The sequence below is a fragment of the Cervus elaphus genome, chromosome 33, assembly GCF_910594005.1.
Source record: "Cervus elaphus chromosome 33, mCerEla1.1, whole genome shotgun sequence".
Classification (NCBI taxonomy): domain Eukaryota; kingdom Metazoa; phylum Chordata; class Mammalia; order Artiodactyla; family Cervidae; genus Cervus; species Cervus elaphus.
In genome coordinates this window covers 2,401,645-2,422,250 of record NC_057847.1, presented here as the reverse complement: position 1 = coordinate 2,422,250, position 20,606 = coordinate 2,401,645, and the positions used below count along the sequence as shown (strand labels likewise).

At 40.6% G+C, this 20,606-nt stretch overlaps 1 protein-coding gene across 2 annotated transcripts in view; it reads left to right on the top strand.

Annotated features, from left to right (window-relative positions):
• The window catches only part of OCA2 (OCA2 melanosomal transmembrane protein), a 256,559-nt gene that overhangs the window by 149,075 nt on the left and 86,878 nt on the right, over positions 1–20,606 (top strand). For both annotated transcript variants that reach the window (XM_043894730.1, XM_043894728.1), the window contains exons 16-18: positions 12,937–13,084; positions 15,629–15,686; positions 18,099–18,207. In XM_043894730.1, the coding sequence (XP_043750665.1) occupies positions 12,937–13,084; positions 15,629–15,686; positions 18,099–18,207 (315 nt within the window). The remainder of the gene's footprint in view (positions 1–12,936; positions 13,085–15,628; positions 15,687–18,098; positions 18,208–20,606) is intronic.

Sequence of the window (20,606 nt, the reverse complement as noted above, 5' to 3'; positions counted from 1 at the left end):
AAACTCATGTCCATTGAGTTGGTGATGCCTTCTAATCATCTCATCCTCTGTCTTCCCTTCAGACTTTTCCAGCATAAGGGTCTTTCCTAATGAATCAGCTCTTCACATCAGGTGGCCAAAGTATTGGAGTATTCAGCTTCAGCATGAGTCCTTCCAATGACTATTCAGGTCTGATTTCCTTTAGAATTGACTAATTTGATCTCCTTGCAGTTCAAGGGGCTCTCGAGTCTTCTCCAACACCACAGTTCAAAAGCATCAATTCGTTGGTGCTCAGCTTTCTTTATGGTCCAACTCTCACATGCATGGAAAAACCATAGCTTTGACTAGATGGACCTTTGTTGGCAAAGTAATGTCTCTGCTTTTTAATTCACTGTCTAGGTTTGTTATAGCTTTTTTTCCAAGGAGCAAATGTCTTTTAATTTCATGGCTGCTGTCACCATCTGCAATGATTTTGGAGCCCAAGAAAATGAAGTCTGTCGCTGTTTCCACTGTTTCCCATCTATTTGCCATGAAGTGATAGGCCCAGATGCCATAATCTTTGAATGTTTGAGTTTTAAATCAGCTTTTTCACTCTCCTCTTTCACCTTCATCAAGAGGCTCTTTAGTTCCTCTTTGCTTTTTGCCATATGGGTGGTCTCATCTGCATATCTGAGGTCATTGATATTTCCTCCAACAATCTTGATTCCGGCTTGTGCTTCATCCAGCCTGACATTTTGCATGATGTACTCTGCATATAAGTTAAATAAGCAGGGTGACAATATACAGCCTTTACATACCTCTTTCCCAATTCTGATCCAGTCCATTGTCCCATGTGCAGTTCTAACTCTTGGTTCTTGACCTACATACAGATTTCTTAGGAGGAGAGTAAGGTGATCTAGTATTCCTATCTCTTGAATAATTTTCCAGTTTGTTGTGATCCACAGAATCAAAGATTTTAGTGTAGTCAATGAAGCAGAAGTAGATATTTTTCTGGAATTCTCTTGCTTTTTCTATGATTCAACAGATGTTGGCAATTTGATCTCTATGAACTGCTTATATAGTCTGGATATTAACTCTTTGTCAGTTGTTTCATCTGCAATTATTTTCTCCTGTTCTGGGGTTGTCTTTTAATCTTGCTAATTGTTACCTTCATTGAGCAGAAGTTCTTAAATTTAATTAAGTTCCTTTTGTTTATTTCTATTTTTATTTCCATTTTCTAGGATGTGGGTCAAAGAGGAACTTGCTGTGATGTATGTCAGAGTGTACTGCCTATGCTTTTTTTCTAAGAGCTTTATAGTTTTAGCCTTGTATTTAAATCTTTAACCCATTTTGAGTTTATTTTTGTGTGTGGAATTAGGAAGTGTTCTAGTTTCATCCTTTCACATGCAGCTGTCCAGTTATCCCATACCACTTATTGAAGAGGCTGTCTCTCTCCATTGTATATTCTTGCCTTCCTTGTTAAAGGTAAGGTACTTGGGACTAAGTTTATCTCTGGGCTTTCTATCTTGTTCAGTTGGTCTATATTTCTGTTTTTGTGGCAGTACCATACTGTCATGATGACTGTAGCTTTGTAGTATAATCTGGTCAGAAAGTTTGATTCCTCCATCTCCATTCTCCTTTATCAAGATTGCTTTGGCTATTCGAGTTCTTTTGTGCTTCCACACAAATTGTGAAATTTTTTGTTCTAGTTCTGTGAAGAATACCATTAGTAATTTGATAGGGATCACATTGTATCTGTAGATAGCATTTTGTAGTATGTATAGTCATTTCCACAATATTGATTCTTCCGACCTTGCATATTGATTCCAACTTTGTATATTGATTCTTCCAACATTGTATATCTCCCCATTTGTTTGTGGTGTGTTTGATCTCTTTCATCAGTGTCTTATAGTTTTCTGCGTACAGATCTTTTGTCTCTTTAGGTAGGTTTATTGCTGAGTATTTTATTCTTTTTGTTGCAGAGGTGCATAGGATTGCTTCCTTAATTTCACTTTCTAATTTTGCATCGTTAGTATATAGGAATGCAAGGGATTTCTGTGTTTTAATTTTATATCCTGTGATTTTACAATATTTATTAACTCTAGTAATTTTCTGGTGGCATCATTATGGTTTTCAATGTAGAGAATCATGTCATCTGCAAGCAATGAGAGTTTTACTTCGTTTCCAATCTGGATTCCTTTTGTTTCTTTTTCTTCTCTGATTGCTGTGGCTAGGACTTCCAAAACTATGTTGAATAAAAGTGGTGAGAATAGGCACCCTTATCTTATTCTTGATTATGGAGGACATGCTTTTTGATCTTTCACCATGGAAGATAATGGTTGCCATGCGTTCACTGTATATGGCTTTTATGATGTTGAGTTATGTTCCTTCTATGCCTACTTTCTGGAAAGCTTTTATCAGAAATGAGTGTTGAATTTTGTCAAAGGCTTTCTCTGCATCTATTGAGATGATCATATTATTTTTTATCTTTCAATATGTTAATATGGTGAATCAGATAGCATATATTGAAGAATCCATGCATCCCTGGGATAAAGCCCACTTGATCATCTTGTTAATGTGTTGTTGGATTCTTTTTACTGGAATTTTGTTGAGGATTTTTGTATCAGTGTTCATCAGTGATATTGGCCTGTAATTTAATTTTTTTGTGGCATCTTTGTTTAGTTTTGTTGTTAGGGTTATGGTGGCCTTGTAGAATGAGTTTGGGAGTTTTTCTTCTTCTGCAATTTTCTGGAAGAGGTTGAGCAGGAGAGATGTTAGCTCTTCTCTAAACTTTTGGCAGAATTTGCCTGTCAAGCCTTCTGGCCCTAGGCTTTTGTTTGTTGAAAGATTTTTGATTTTAGTTTTGATTTCCATGTTTCTGATCGGTCTGTTCATATTTTCTATTTCTTTGGTTCAGTTTTAGAAGGTTCTACTTTTCTAAGAATTTTCCATTTTTCTAGGTTGTCCATATTATTGGCATATAGTTGTGCATAGTAGTCTCTTGTGAGCCTTTGTATTTCTGTGTTTTCTGTTGTAACGTCTCCTTTTGAATTTCTGATTTTACTGACTTGAGTCTTCTCCCTTTTGATGAGTCTGGTTAATGGTTTGTCAATTTTATCTTCTCAAAAAGCCAGTTTTTAGTTTCATTGATCTTTGCTATTGTCTCCTTCATTTATTTCTGCTTTGATTCTTTATGATTTCTTTCATTCTATTAACTTTGGAAATTTTTTTGTTCTTCCTTTTCTAGTTGCTTTAGGTGTAAGATTAGGTTGTTTATTTGATATTTCTTGCTTCTTGATGTGTGCTTGTATTGTTATAAACTTCCCTCTTATCACTGCTTTTACTGCATCCAGTAGGTTTGAGTTGTCATGTTTTCACTGTCTTTTGGTTCTATCCATATTTTGATTTACTTTTTGATTTCTTCAGTGACCTCTTGGTTATTCAGAAAAGCATTTTTATTAGTTGGAGGCTAATTACTTTATAATATTGTAGTGGTTTTTGCCATACATTGACATGAATCAGCCATGGATTTACATGTGTTCCCCATCCCGATCCCCCCTCCCACCTTCCTCTCCACCCGATCCCTCTGGGTCTTCCCAGTGCATCAGGCCCGAGCACTTGTCTCATGCATCCAACCTGGGCTGGTGATCTGTTTCACCCTAGATGATATACATGTTTCGATGCTGTTCTCTCAAAACATCCCACCCTCGCCTTCTCCCACAGAGTCCAAAAGTCTGTTCTGTACATCTGTGTCTCTTTTTCTGTTTTGCATATAGGGTTATCATTACCATCTTTCTAAATTCCATATATATGTATTAGTATACTGTATTGGTCTTTATCTTTCTGGCTTACTTCACTCTGTATAAGAATTTCTGTTGAAAGATCAGCTCTTAGTTTTCAACAGAAACTATCTATAGGGCATTTCATCCAAAATCAATAGATATCACTTTTTCTCAATTGCACATGGAACATTCTTCAGGATAGCTCACATCTTGGCCCACAAATCAAGCCATGGTAAGTTTTTAAAAATCGAAATAATTTTAATCATCTTTTCTGACCACAACACTATAAGATTAGATAACAACAAAAGGAGAAAAATCTATAATAAAAAAAAAAACCCAACACATGGAAGCTAAACAATACTTTTGCCACTCTAGGATGCCCAGTACTTTCTCTGGACTCTGTCCACTGTGTCGAAGTGGCCCCCTCAGAGTATCCTCATGGAAGCCAACCCTGACCCCCTCTCTGGGATCTGATACCTGAGTCTGTGCCTTGGCACCCTGCCCCCACCCTCTGCTGCGGGCAGAGGTGTGTGAGCTGCTTCTCAGCTGAGAAGTGCTGTTTGGCAGTCATTTCTGTAGTGAATTTTCTGTTTTGTCTCCTGAGCCCCCTGTCACCATCACACTCCCCTCTGAGGTTCCAAAGCTCCCTCCCTGACTCTGCCTGTGAAGGGGTTTCCTAGTGTCCAGAAACTTTTCCCTCCACGACTCCCTCCCCTGGGGTGCAAGTCTCATTCTGAAATCCTTTGTCTCTTTTAGTCTTTATCTTCTTTCCTACCTCTTTCTAAGGAGATTGGCTTGCCTTTTTGGAAATTTGGGGTCTTCTACTGTTGTTCAGAAGTTGTTCTGTAGGACCTGTTTTATATTCAGACAAATTTTTTATGTACTTGTAGGGAAGAAGGTGATCTCCTCTTATTCCTCTTCCATCTTCTTGCGCTCCCCCCTTACTAGTTTCTTAATGTTAGAGTTGAGGTTATTGGTTTTAGTGGAAATTGATTCAGTTCAAATTAGTTTCTAATTTCTATTTTTATTTCTCCTTTGATGTTTGGATATTTTAAATGTCTTTACTTAAACTAAATTTGGGGACTTCTGCAGTTACCTAGTTTAATTTCATGGGCTTCCCAGGTAGTTTAATGGTAAAGAATCCACCTGCCAAGCAGGAGACGTGGGTTTGGTCCCTGGGTTGGGATAATCCTGTGGAGAAGGAAATGGCAACCCTCTCTGGTATTCTTGCCTGAGAAATTCCGTAGACAGAGGAGCCTGGCAGGCTATAGTCCATGGGGTTGCAAAGAGTTGGACATGACTTAGAGACTAAACGAACAATAGCAATGTAATTTCACAATGATCAGAGAATATATTTTGTAAAGTTTGATTCTTTTTGAATTTATTGAAACCTGTTTTTATGGTAAAATGTGGCCTATTCTCATAAATATTCTACTATTCTACTTGTACTAGAAAAGAATGTGTTTTCTGCCATTGTTGTTTGCAGTTATGTCAGTATGACCAATATGACCATATTCTTGCTGATTTTCTGTCCACTTGTTCTATCAGTTATTGAGAGGTATATATAGAAATCTTTGATTATGACTGTGAATTTGACTTTTTATCTTTGTAATTCTAAGATTTTTGCTTACATATTTCAGAATTTTATTCAGTTCAGTTCAGTTGCTCAGTCGTGTCCGACTTTGCAACCCCATGAACCGCAGCGTGCCAGGCTTCCCTGTCTGAAAGGTTGTTGCTGAACGATAAGACGCCAGGATTCTTGGCCTCCAGAGGAGATGAATTCAATCTGAGGCCAGAGACGAGGCTGGATCACTCAGAACTTTAGTGTAATAAAGTTTTGTTAAAGTATAAAGGAGATAGAGAAAGCTTCTGACATAGGCATCAGAAGGGGGCAGAAAGAGTGCCCCCCTACTAGTCTTCAGCTGGATGTTATATAGCATTAGCAGTCTGTTAATGAAAAGAAAGGATTGTCTTTAAACCCAGAATGGCACCAGGCCCCTCATCCATAAGATGCATTTTGTGATAATCTTGGCACCAGATGATTCATCCCAGGCCATAAAACGATTGACTTGAATCTTGTAGAAGGGCAGATTACCATACAAATAGTTTTGTTTACATAGATTAGGGGAACAATATCTGAGTATAACATACTGGTTTGTCAAGTAGGTTCTGAGTCATTTGGCAGAACAGACTTGAAGACAGAGTCTGGGGTAAATGCATAGCACATTAACATAGCTTAAGACAAATATTTCCATAAGAAAAATGTATTGGTTAACTTAAGGTTTGAGAATAGTTAGCTTCAGGTGAAAACAGGTGTCATGGCAACACAGTATTTTAAGAGAAACCTCCTTTTAAATTTGTATAGAGAAGGAAAAAAAATAACGCTAATTTGTTTCCTGCTGCCACTTAAGAGAGATAAAAATGCCTGACACTTGCAGCCTATTTCCTCCATTTGGAGACCCCCGGCCTTCCCACCTGTTACCCTCTCATGTCCCATCACCAACTCCCGGAGTTTACCCAAACTCATGTCCATTGAGTCGGTGATGCCATCCAACCATCTCATCCTCTGTCGTCCCCTTCTCCTGTCCTCAATCTTTCCCAGAATCAGGGTCTTTTCCAATGAGTCAGCACTTCGCATCAGGTGGCCAAAGTATTGGAGTTTCAGTTTCAGCATCAGTCCTTCCAACGAACACCCAAGACTGATCTCCTTTAGGATGGACTGGCTGGATCTCCTTGCAGTCCAAGGGACTCTTAAGAGTCTTTTCCAGCACCACGGTTCAAAAGCATCAATTTTTCGGAGCTCAGCCTTCTTTATTGTCCAACTCTCACATCCATACATGACCACTGGAACCACTTGACTAGATGGACCTTTGTTGGCAAAGTAATGTCTCTGCTTTTTAATATGCTGTCTTGGTTGGTCTGTGATTACGGTTTTAGTGTGTCTGCCCTCTGATGTCCTCTCGCAACACCTACCATCTTACTTGGGTTCTCTTACCTTGAACGTGGGGTATCTCTTCACGGCTGCTCCAGCAAAGCACAGCTGCTGCTCCTTACCTTGGATGAAGGGTATCTTCTCACGGCCGCCACTCCTGACTTTGAACGTAGAGTAGCTCCTCTCAGCCCTCCTGTGCCCAGGACCACAGTCTTGTCTAACTCAGTGAAACTAAGCCATGCCATGTAGGGCCACCCAAGATGGTCGGGTCATGGTGAAGAGGTCTGACAGAATGTGGTCCACTGGAGAAGGGAATGGCAAACCACTTCAGTATTCTTGCATTGAGAACCCCATGAACAGTATGAGAAGGCAAAATGATAGGATACTGAAAGAGGAACTCCCCAGATCCGTAGGTGCCAAATATGCTACTGGAGATCAGTGGAGAAATAACTCCAGAAAGAATGAAGGGATGGAGCCAAAGCAAAAACAATACCCAGTTGTGGATGGGACTGGTGATAGAAGCAAGGTCTGATGCTGTAAAGAGCAATATTGCATAGGAACCTGGAATGTTAGATCCATGAATCAAGGCAAATTGGAAGTGGTCAAAAACAGGAGATGGCAAGAGTGAATGTCAACATTCTAGGAATCAGTGAAGTAAAATGGACTGGAATGGGTGAATTTAACTCAGATGACCATTATATTTACTACTGTGGGCAGGAAACCCTTAGAAGAAACGGAGTAGCCATCATGGTCAACAAGAGAGTCCGAAATGCAGTACTTGGATGCAATCTCAAAAATGACAGAATGATCTCTGTTCGTTTCCAAGGCAAATCATTCAATATCACAGTAATCCAAGCCTATGCCCCAATGAGTAATGCTGAAGAAGCTGAAGTTGAATAGTTCTATGAAGACCTACAAGACCTTTTAGAACTAACACCCCCAAAAGATGTCTTTTTCATTATAGGGGATTGGAATGCAAAAGTAGGAAGTCAAGAAACAGCTGGAGTAACAGGCAAATTTGGCCTTGGAGTATGGAATGAAGCAGGACAAAGGCTAATAGAATTTTGCAAAGGGAATGCACTGGTCATAGCAAACACCCTCTTCCAACAACACAAGAGAAGACTCTACACATGGACATCACCAGATGGCCAACACTGAAATCAGATTGATTATATCCTTTGCAGCCAAAGATGGAGAAGCTCTATACAGTCAGTAAAAACAAGACCGGGAGCTGACTGTGGCTCAGATCATGAACTCCTTATTGCCAAATTCAGACTTAAACTGAAGAAAGTCGGGATAACCACTAGACCATTCAGGTATGACCTAAATCACATCCCTTATGACTATACAGTGGAAGTGAGAAATAAATTTAAGGGACTAGATCTGATAGACAGAGAGCCTGATGATCTATGGATGGAGGTTGGTAACATTGTACAGGAGACAGGGATCAAGACCATCCCCATGGAAAAGAAATGCAAAAAGGCAAAATGGTTGTCTGAGGAGGCCTTACAAATAGCTGTGAAATGAAGAGAAGCAAAAAGCAAAGGAAAAAAGGAAAGATATTCCCATTTGAATGCAGAGTTCCAAAGAATAGCCAGGAGAGATAAGAAAGCCTTCTGCAGTGATCAACGCAAAGAAATAGAGGAAAACAACAGAATGGGAAAGACTAGAGATCTCTTCAAGAAAATTAGAGATACCAAGGGAACATTTCATGCAAAAATGGGATCAATAAAGGACAGAAATGGTATGGACCTAACAGAAGCAGAAGATATTAAGAAGAGGTGGCAAGAATACACAGAACAACTGTCCAAAAAAGATCTTCACGACCCAGATAATCACAATGGTGTGATCACTGACCTAGAGCCAGACATCCTGGAATGTGAAGTCAAGTGGGCCTTAGAAAGCATCACTACGAACAAAGCTAGTGGAGGTGATGGAATTCCAGTGGAACTATTTCAAATCCTGAAAGATGATGCTGTGAAAGTGCTGCACTCAATATGCCAGCAAATTTGGAAAACTGAGCAGTGGCCACAGGACTGGAAAAGGTCAGTTTTCATTCCAATCCCTAAGAAAGGCAATGCCAAAGAATGCTCAAACTACCACACAATTGCACTCATCTCACACACTAGCAAGGTAATGCTCAAAATTCTCCAAGCCAGGCTTCAGCAATACGTGAACCGTGACCTTCCAGATCTTCAAGCTGGTTTTAGAAAAGGCAGAGGAACCAGAGATCAAATTGCCAACATCCACTGGATCATTGAAAAGCAAGACAGTTCCAGAAAAACATCTATTTCTGCTTTATTGACTATGCCAAAGCCTTCGACTATGTGGATCACAATAAACTGTGGAAAATTCTGAAGGGGATGGGCATACCAGACCACCTGACCTGCCTCTTGAGAAACCTGTATGCAGGTCAGGCAGCAACAGTTAGAACTGGACATGGAACAACAGACTGGTTCCAAATAGGAAAAGGAGTACGTCAAGGCTGTATATTGTCACCCTGCTTATTTAACTTATATGCAGAGTACATCATGAGAAACCCTGGGCTGGAAGAAGCACAAGCTGGAATCAAGATTGCCAGGAGAAATATCAATAACCTCAGATATGCAGATGATGCCACCCTTATGGCAGAAAGTGAAGAGGAACTAAAAAGCCTCTTGATGAAAGTGAAAGAGGAGAGTGAAAATGTTGGCTTAAAGCTTAACATTCAGAAAACTAAGATCATGGCATCTGGTTCCATCACTTCATGGGAAATAGATGGGGAGACAGTGGAAACAGTGTCTGACTTTATTTTTTTGAGCTCCAAAATCACTGCAGATGGTGAGTGCAGCCAAGAAATTAAAGATGGTTACTCCTTGGAAGGAAAGTTATAACCAACCTAGATAGCATATTAAAAAGCAGAGACATTACTTTGCCATCAAAGGTCCGTCTAGTCAAGGCTATGGTTTTTGCAGTGGTCCTGTATGGATGTGAGAGTTGGACTGTGAAGAAAGCTGAGCACTGAAAAATGGATGCTTTTGAACTATGGTGTTGGAGAAGAATCTTGAGAGTCCCTTGGACTGCAAGGAGATCCAACCAGTCCATCCTAAAGGAGATCCGTTCTGGGTGTTCATCGGAAGGACTGATGCTGAAACTGAAACTCCAATACTTTGGCCACCTCATGCGAAGAGTATGCTCGTTGGAAAAGACCCTGATGCTGGGAGGGATTGGGGGCAGGAGGAGAAGGGGACGACAGAGGCTGGATGGCATCACCGACTCGACGGGCATGAGTTTGAGTAAACTCCGGGAGTTTGTGATGTACGGGGAGGCCTGGCGTGCTGCAATTCATGGGGTCACAAAGAGTCGGACACAACTGAGCAACTGAACTGAACTTGGCTGGTCATAACTTTCCTTCCAAGGAGTAAGCATCTTTTAATTTCATGGCTGCAATCACCATCTGCAGTGATTTTGGGGCCCCAAATAATAAAGTTAGTCACTGTTTCCACTGTTTCCCCACCTACTTGCCATGAAGTGATGGGATCGGATGCCATGATCTTAGTTTTCTGAATGTTAAGCTTTAAGCCAACTTTTTCAGTCTCCTCCTTCACTTTCATCAAGTGGCTCTTTAGTTCTTCTTCATTTTCTGCCTTAAGGGTGGCATCATCTGCATATCTGAGGTCACTGATATTTCTCCCTGCAATCTGATTCCAGCTTGTGCTTCATCTAGCCCAGCGTTTCTCATGATGTACTGTGCATATAAATTAAATAAGCAGGGTGACAATGTACAGCCTTGACGTACTCCTTTTCCTATTTGGAACCAGTCTGTTGTTCATGTGCAGTTGTAACTGTTGCTTCCTGACCTGCATACACCTTGACTAACTCAATGAAACTAAGCCATGCCACGTGGGGCCACCCAAGACAGACGGGTCATGGTGGAGAGATCTGACAGAATGTGGCCCACTGGAGATGGGAATGGCAAACCACTTCAGTATTCTTGCCTTGAGAACTCCATGAACAGCATGAAAAGGCAAAAAGATAGGACAATGAAAGATGAACTCCAAGTTGGTAGGTCCCCACTATGTTACTGGAGATCAGTGGAGATAGGGTACATAAACATTTAGGGTTACTGTATCTTCTTGAAGAATTAACACCTTTATTATTATGAAGTGATCTTCCCTATCCATAGTAATATTTTTTCTTTGAAATCTAGTTTGATCTTAATGTAGCAATTCCAGCTTTTTCTTGACTGCTGTTAGTCTGATTTTTTTTTAAAGTCATCCTTTTACCTTTAACATTTTTTGTGTATATTTAAAGTGCATTTCTTGCAAATAACTTACAGTTGGGTCTTCCTTTTTATCTAATCTGATAAACTGTCTTTTAATTGATATGTTTAGGTCATTGATATTTAATCTGATTAGTGACATGGCTGAATTTAATTATATCATCATGTTATATTTTTCTAATTTGATTTTATTTATAATTATATAACTAACTTCAAGTGATACTATACTACTTAACATGAAGTATAAGAATCTTACAATAGTTTAAGTTCATTTATCAACTTCTGGCCTCAGTGTCTTCCCCTGAGACTCCTGAATTAGACCCACCTCCTGTGAGAGAGCAAATCCCACATGGTAATGTCTTTGCCTGAGGTTGGTTGAGAAGCTCCCAGGGGCTGGTGGTAATCAGAGAGGCAGAGATAAGGCATCTGATAATGTATCCTGGTCAGGGCCAGTCAGCAAAAAGCAACAACTAAAACTTACACAGTGGGAACAAAGCTGACAATGATACTCACCATTTGAGGATCTTCAGTCTTTAGGGACCGCTTTAGGGATCTTGAGTCTTCCCTAAAGATCATGAGGAACCGCTGGATATTTGAAAGAAGAAATCAATGTATCTGTCTGTCATTTATCTTCTTAGATTGATTAGCCTACATAGTATTATCCTCTTAGAAGACAGGTAAATAGGAAGATAGAGTCCTTATTTCTATATATCAATCTAACTGAATTTATCTATCAATAGATTAATATATAGATAGTTTATGTAGATGACAGATAGATTGGTTGATAGAACAAGCAGTGTTTTTTTAGATTAACCAGTGGTGGGTTGGTAAGAAGTGGCTTCAGTCAAAGTTTACTGAGAGCAACCAGAATTGGCAAATGTGGGGAGATGAAACCTGGATAAGCTGGTGAACTGAGGCAGGAACAAGTGGATCCTGCAATATCCATATCATTATATTCGGAACTGCTCCCATGGCTCAGTACTGTTCATTTGTAATGTATCTTATTTCTCTATCTTGTTGGAGGCCTGTCCCTTTAATGTCAAATTCCTTCTCTCCTTTAGCATCTAGCATCCTATCTGGCACTTGTTGCACGTTCAATGAAGAAATGTAGAGGAGAATGTCATTGATAAGACCAAAATGACATTTCAGGTTCATGAACCTGGAAGATTAATGATGTCATATAAAAACTAAGAAAGAGGGAAGAGAGTTTTGTCGGGGTAGATGGAAGGTTTATCTGTGAATCTTACAGCACAAGGGTCAGAGGACAACATCAAGTCGCTGATTGGAATCATAGTCTTGGAGCTCAGCAGAGACAAGATAGGGAAATAGTGGTGGAGATGCAGAGTAAGCCTGGGAATTAAGGAGTGAATACTTGGCCAAACTGAGCTCTGGGTGCAGGCAGTGAGCTCCCTTTTCCTTGGCAAAACGTCTCTTAACCAAATTTCCCCATGATCAATGGCATATTTATTTCATTCCCCAACTAGGAGAACAAAAGTGGACTAGCTGAGCATTAACCCATAGGGTGATCTGGGGAGAGTAACCCATCCTATTTGATTTGATGGGTTAGAAGGCATCCAGACTCTGGGTGTGTGTGAGGGGTTGAAGCTGCCACTGGAGAAGACAACTGCAGAAAGAAGCCCTGGGGACCTGGAAGGACAGATTCACAGTTTCTACTTCTGCAAACACAGAGATGGAGAGGGTCCCATAGGCTGGCCTGGGAAAAAAGTTGTTGGGTACTAGCTTTGATAGGCCTATTCAAGAATTTATTCTTAACCCAAAGAGTTGAAATTATATTACTTCACATCCACTGTTATTTTTCAAAGTCAGCTTTGTCTTCTGTTTCCATCAAAATAGCATGAAAGCTAAGAAGCCACTCTTTTGGTTTGGTCCCTGAATATCTGCATCATGAATGTGTGTTTCCCGTTCTTGGAGGATGCTGAGGGGAGTAGGTGTTGACATCTGAGGTTGCAGGATACTGAAGCCTCAACTTTCCTTTCCTGCAGAGCTGAAGCATGAGATCCACGTCTGGCGTCTGACGGCACAGCACATCAGCCCAGCCAGCAGGGAGGAGACAGCAGTTCGAGGTCTGCTCCTGGGGAAGGTGCGGGCACTGGAGCGCCTGCTGGCCCAGAGGCTGCACAGCTTCCACAGGTACCAAGCCAGACCCTGCTCAGACCACTCTTGGTTTACAACTGCGGTCCTCATCTTTACCAATTATGCTCAATGGTTGAATTGTGTCAATAACCTTTATATGACCCCCCTAAGAGTGTTCAAATCTGTGTCAAATGTCAACTGCAAAATGGGAGCTAAAATGATTGTGTAGAGTAGTACGTGGTTCTGCAAAAGAGTAACACTAACTGCAGGCTTCTAGGTAGGTTTTGGGCACCATACACTCTGTTAAGCCTGTTATGGTGCATGATTTTATTTAACCCTGACTTAACTCTCTGGAATGTTTAAGAATGAGAAAACTGAGGGTCATAAAATTTGAGCAACTTGCCCAGGGTTATACATCTAGAAAAGAGTGATGCCTGGGATTGAGTTCACATGCCTGTCTCATTTCACACCTAACACATTGCATAATGAGAATGAAAAAACATACAACAAGTTAGTCTAATGAAATGTTCTCCCAGTAGCTGATTTTCAGGGAGCTCGAAGAATTCCTGTCTTAGTTCATTTCTTGGAGTTTGTTCATTTGTTTGGCATTGCCAAGTGGCACGTGGGTTCTAGTTCCCCAGCCAGGGATCGAACCTTTGCCCCTGAATTGGAAGTATGGAGTCCTAACTACTGGACCACGAGTGAAATCCCTTGAATTTATTTTTAATCAAAGCTGAGATCTAATGGGTAACAATGAGGTGCTGAATCTTTCCTCCTCACTTGGATGAGATGCTGAGTTCCGACCTGTCTTTACTCCGGAAGTACTGCCAGGAAAAGCAAGAGCCTGCTCACCCCTCAGGAATGCAGTCCTGCAGCAGGATCAGGTACTGGGTGGAGATGAGGTCTGTCATGGCCAGGGGAACTGAGAGTCCTTGTGAAGGTAGTGAGAGTGATCTTACATGTGGCAATTTGGTGAGACCAGCCCTGTGTTCCCAGAGAGCAGGCAAGAGTCTGAGGACAGGAGCTGGGCACAGTGCCAGGACCAACCTCTGAGGGCCATCTAGAGTGGTTACAGCTGAGTCTGGGTGTTGGAGGGAGAATTCCACAGGTGAGTATGTGGAGATTCACTCTGTCCATAGATGAAGCCCAGGGAGAAGCGCTGTCTCAGCGTCCTCAGCTCCATCTCAGCCCAGAACCTACTTGTACCTTGTGGCACCGGAGAAGCAGGAACTGGTGTCTCCAGGCTACAGGAAGGCCCTGAGTTGCCGACTGGGGACAGAGTGACCAACTTCAGCAACAGGCATAGATCTTAAAAGGAAAAACTTTATAAATTAAAGATGCAGCAGTAAATTTCTCTGAATGTATTAAATCTCCTGACCTTCAAGTTTCTTCATGCTCCTTCTGACATGGGCATTAAGACATAGTCAGTGTATCTCAGGGTTAAAATGGGAAGAAACATGTGGACTCAGAGATTCACCAAGTTTCCATCAGCTCATCCTGTTTTGATCACAGAAAGGGAAACTGAGGCCCAGAGACTGCAGTAGGCTTTGTAAGGCCACACAGTCACTGAGAAGCAACTAGTAATGAGGGTGATCTAAGTCATGTACTTGCTCTACAGGTCTTATTTCTATATTTTATTTTTAAAAATTTCCCCAGAACCATTCATTTGGGTTGGCTGTGATTTCCTTTAGGATCTATAGTGGCTGCATGGTCAACCTCCATTGATACTATGACATGTGAAAGCTCATGAAGACTAAATTCTCCAGCACACATCTTTTTCCCAATTGGTGAGAGAGGAAATAAGGCAGAAAGATGAGCTGATAGGAAAGGTTAAAAAAGAAAGGCAAGTGGGAACAAATAGAAGTGACTGAAATAGAGATGGAGATAAGGTGGGTACCATGACTAGAGGGGAGGGAAGCAGACACAAGTGCTTCAAGGTAGATTTCCAATTGATAGAAATAACCACTAAAGCAAGTAGCATTTCTTTGACTGTTTTCTCCTTTAATTAAATTATAACACAGCCTCATTTTGAAAAAAATTCAGAAAATTAAGAAGTAAAAAGAGATGACTTACTGTCTCATTCCCTGTCGCTTCAGTCATTTCCAACTCTGTGTGACCCTATGGACTGTACCTGCCACGCTCCTCTGTCCATGGGGATTCTCCAAGCAAGAACACTGAAGTGTGTTGCCATGCCCTTCTCCAGAGCATTGTCCTGACCCAGGGATTGAACCCAGGTCTCCTGCGTTACAGGTGGATTCTTTTCCATCTGAGCCATTACAGAAACCTGCCTATTTACATTTAGGCCAGTATTCTGATGTTTCCTGTGCCGTACTCATACATACCTCATTGAACAGTCTGGTCATTGCGTGTGTTACTTTCCTTGGGAATCTTTTGAGTGAGCATCTTTCCTAGTCCATGAACCCAGCCCTACTGGGTGCCTTATATGAAAAGAGCTGCCCCATTCTGTGGCTGCACCTGGTGTCACGCAGTGGACAGCATCCAGGCCCGGGGATCATGCTGTATGCTATTGCTGACTGCTGTCCTGCTGGCCTCACTGCTCAATGCCACCAGGAAAATGATGTCTGCCCTTTTCTCTTTTAGACAGATCTCACAGGAAGATAAAAATTGGGAGACCAATATCCAGGAGCTACAAAGAAAGGTATTACGGTTTCTTTTCTTAGGGATTTCTTGAAGAACAGAGTAAATTCCTTTTCTTGGCTTCATGTGAAGTTGCAACTGAAAGTCACCTTTTATTCCTGTAATTGTACATAAGACATAGCTATTTCTTTGAGTTAATGAGAAAGATAATTTTCCAGACATGGTAAGCTTATTTTGTCCAGGAATTGAAAAGTTAAACTTTTTATATTTCCTTTAAGATAGAGCAGCGGTTTCTGTGGTTAATGTGGATGCAGGGAAGGTTGGCTGGCACTCGGCTCCACCTGACCTTGAAAGGCAAGTCTGTGGTCCCCATTGTGCAGGTTAAGAGATGGAAGCCAAGACAAGAGAGGCATGCTGCTTGAGATGGAACACCTTTGTGGGTAGAAACAGAATGTATGTCCTCTGTCGTACAGCTCTGACTTGGGGAGGCAAATATTATTTTGAGTTCTTTTGTCATTTTCCTGCCTTGGTGGAATTTCTCAACCCACCTGAGGACACATAGTGCCCCTCTTCCACTCAGAGAGCTCTGCCCAAGATCTGCTGGAAGTAATTTGTAATATCTTCATGAAATTTCAGATCCAGGTGGTTTGTTTCCTAGGGAGAGGTAGAATATCCACTCCCTAGTTATGCTAGGAACATTTGGTCCTTTGCTAAACAAAATTTAAACTTTGGGACCTGTAGCTAACATGTTCCTTGAGTCTCTCCTCCCATCATCTGTCCTACTCAGATGGTCAGGGTTAGGGAAGGCAGGTGTGGCTCTGATACTTTTCTGGCCTCAGGTTTAAACAGACCCTGTGTGGTTCTGGTCACAAGTTAGGGATGAGACTACCTCTGTGTGTACCTGGTGAACAAGGACTGGAGAGCTACCCTTATTATTTCTCAAACTTTTCATTGTGATGATCCCAGATAATCAAATGGTAAAATTTGATTGATATCCCAAAATAACAAAGCACAAACTTTTGGTCATCTTGTACCAGCTGAGTGACTCTGACTTCCTTGATCCCTTATTTCCAGTGTTGGAGTTGGCATGGTAATACCCAGTTTCCATGCTTAGCTTGGCCCAATGAGATGCCAGGCTCCTTTCCTTCCAATTCTGCATCACAGACTCATTTAGCAAAATTGGCTTCCTTGGAGGGTGAATGGAAAGATGAGTGGGGGCCAGCCAAGCTCCAAGTCTTGGCAGTGGGTGGGAAAAGAAGATAGTGGCCCCCAAGGCAACCCCTAAGCCCATGACCAGGGGGCCAGGATCTGCTGCCAAAGCCACTGTGACACAGAGGGATATGTTTATGATTTTTGTGGCAGCAGCTTTAACTGTGTGACCACAGGCAATCAAGAGAGGAAATCTATCTCTGTCTCTACCTATACCCATACCTACACTCAAGTCTGTGTCTGACCATGTCCATGTCTATACCCTTGTCTATACTAATTTCTGTGTCTTTGTCTATCTCTATATCTTTATCTATGTCCATATCTTATGCGTAGCTCTGTCTATATCTACCTATACCTAGATCTGTATTGATAACCTTATTTATATTTACATCTAGACTTGGATCCTAGGCATAGACCAACAAACAGAGGTGCTGGTGGAACCGCACTGAAGAAAATACACAGTGCAGTTGTTGGTTCACACGGTGAAGTGTGATTCACTTTGGGACCTGGTTAGATGTGCCTTGAGTAGAACCATCTGTTTCTGCTTGTTGGGACCTTACTGCCTGCCCCAGCTGCACACAGCCATGGCCCTCAGAGCACAGAGCCCTTTGGGAACCTTGCCCTGTCTTGCCCTGTGGCTCAGGCTCACTGGAAGGAGGTCTTCAACTCCAAAGTTAATGAAGGTGCTCTTCCCCTCACCCCCTGAATGCTGGGAGCAGGATCCATATGTGTCGTTTGGTGACTCGGGGACTGCTAAGTGCATTCAGCAGTAGTCCAGTTATTGCAAGAATATTTTAACCTCAGTGCCACGTGAATGCGGCTTTGCATAATAAACGGAAAGGTGAACTAAAAGACAATGAACACATAAAACCTGCGGAAATGCATGTGTCTTGAAGGGCCAAGTCTCTGGAGGTTATGTGTTGGCTCCCCAGTGGCTTTATCTCATGTAATGCTGGCAGTGGGGTTGGGAACAGCTTAGCATCTCTGTGTCATATTGAAAAATCTATTTAGTCATGTGTCATATAAAAGTGTTTAACTATATTTTAAATTTATTGTGTTAATTTTTCATAGATTTTGATTTCAAGATTCTGTAATGTGGTCGTGTTGAATCTGTACCCATGAACTTACCATCTCTCAAGTTCAGGATGTTTTATTTTTCATCATAAGGAGTAATTTGTAGTGATTCAAATCACATAGGATTGTGGACACGTTGCAGAAATTATGTTGCATTGAGTTACATGAGTTGTGTTTTCCTCTCTTACAGCACAGGATATCAGATAAGACTTTGCTCGCCAAATGCCTGACAGTGTTGGTATTTGTTATCTTCATGTTTTTTCTCAATTCATTTGTCCCTGGTGTTCATCTTGATCTTGGTGAGTCTACTTTTTTGCTTAGCTTTTGTTTATGGGCTTTTCAAGTGATACCGCAATCTGAAAGTTTTCAAAGCTTGTTTCCAGACATTGGTGAGGGCTTAGAGGGGAAGTTTTCTGGAGGAGAGGAACAGGAGGAAAGTAGAGAGAGACATCATAGTGCCATGGGTCCTCAGCTGCTCTAGGTTGAACATTAGAAGGGATAGAGAGCAAGGTGGATAGCATCATACTTAATAATTTTGGATCTGATCTTCAAATTGTTACCTCAGAAACACCTCCAGAAAAGATAAGACGTTATTTCAGCAAGGCCACAGTCCAGCAGATTGTACAACCCGATCTGATGGTTAGATTAGAGACTGTTAGTGAAAGGGCCGGAGATTTATAAGAAATCTACACTGGTCCCTCACCTTACTCGAAGGCGCATCCATTTCCCCCTGCAGCAGGACTCTGGTCTCCCACCTGCTCCTGTGGGTTTCTCTTCTCTTGCTTTCACAATCCTATGGCTCTCACTTTGTACTTTCTCAAGGGGTAGGTTGCATGACCCATCTCCACCTGACACATGGCCATCTTGCAGAATGAACTCACCAGATATCTTGTTTACCCTGGCATTCTTCCACTGTCCATCAACGTTTTTCATGCTTCTTAGATCTTTTTAATTGGTTTAATAGTTATCTCTATAGCCTATTGTATCTTTATTTAAAACAAAATAAAACCATTTCCAAAACTCACCTCAAATAAAATTTTTACCTATGGCTTTCCTTAAAAAATGAGCTCTTCTAAAATGTTTTTATAAAATTTAATTTACTACAACATTTGAAGAATATAACTTCTGTAGAAAGCAAGGACTCTTAACTGTGTAAAACAGATGAATATCATGGGAAGACTTAGTTATTCAAACGACAGCATTGCTCCTTTGGTTCTTGGTTACCACTAAGACTCTTTATATCTCTAAAGATTAAATGAATACTACAAAACTGGTAGTTTGTGGGCAGAAGGATTCCATCAGCTAATTCTTTAGGTGTTCATAGATTATTTTGTTTCTTTTCTTTTTTTCTTCATGTTCACAAAATTTACTAAGCTTGAAGGAAAGTTATTGTCTCAGATACAGAAGCTTTCAAACTTAAACACGTTGTAAAACTCTATCTAAACTTTACTGTCATACCTTCAATTGTTTTCTTACAATTTTTAATTAAAGTTAGTTGAATTACAATGTTGTGTTACTGCTGTATGGCAAAGTGACTCAATTTTACACATATATATTGTCTTTTTGTATTATTTTCCATTATGGTTTTTCACAGGATATTGAATATCATTCCCTGGGCAATACAGTAGGACATTGTTTTGTTTCTAATTTTGTTTGAGATCATATTTTAAAAGAACACATCATGCATTTTAAAGACTGAAAAAATATATTGAAGTTTGCATGGAATTTTGTTAACATTTGACAGTAGTCTTTGTATAAATAACAATACTTTAAAAAGTTAGTCACATCTTTTACCATATCTATGGGGTTGAAGGGTTTATTTTGTTTCTGCTTTTAAATCTTGTGTTTTTGGTTAGGATTGTGGATAAGTTATTTTATCTGGGGATCCTAGAATACATAATCTGTATGTTTGCATGTTTGCTGAAATAGTAAAGAGGTTGACCCGGAGAAAAGTTTGATTAGCAAATATTTAAAATAGAATACAGTTTTCTTAGAGTTACAGTAACTCTCTTGATGGGAACAGGGGCAAAATTAATACAGGATCCTCCCAGGGCTTCCGTGGACAGATCAGTTGTCCTTGGTGAAGTGCCGTATTGAACATGACATGCTGGGTAAATTGAAGCATAATACGATGTAATGCCATGTAACATGAGGTGCTATCACATTACACAATGTGTATCATGTACCATGTGACACCATATAACACAATGTGATGCCACATGACAAGGTGGTATCACACAAGGTGCACCGTGTGACACAGTGTGATGTCACATAATACAAGGTGGTGTCATATAGCACTGTGTCATGTCATGTAATAACACATGACATCATATAACACATTCCTTTATTTAAACATCATAACCTAAACACAACAGTGATTATCATACTCTTTTTCTCGCTAATTTTATTTTTAAAATTATCATAGGGCAAAATTGATTTTTCTTTTCAAATTCAAAATTCTATGAACTTTAACAAAGATGTATATTTATGTAACTGCCACTATAATCAGAATACAGAATAGTTTTATCACCCCCCCCCCAATTTCTTTGTATTATTCTTTTGTATCACCCTTTGCCTTAATCCTGGTGATTCATCACTATATTTTTGTCTTTTGTAGAATGTCGTATACATGGACTCAGGCAACTTTTGGGACTGACTTTTCTCTCTCATATTCATCCATGTTATTATGGGTATCAAT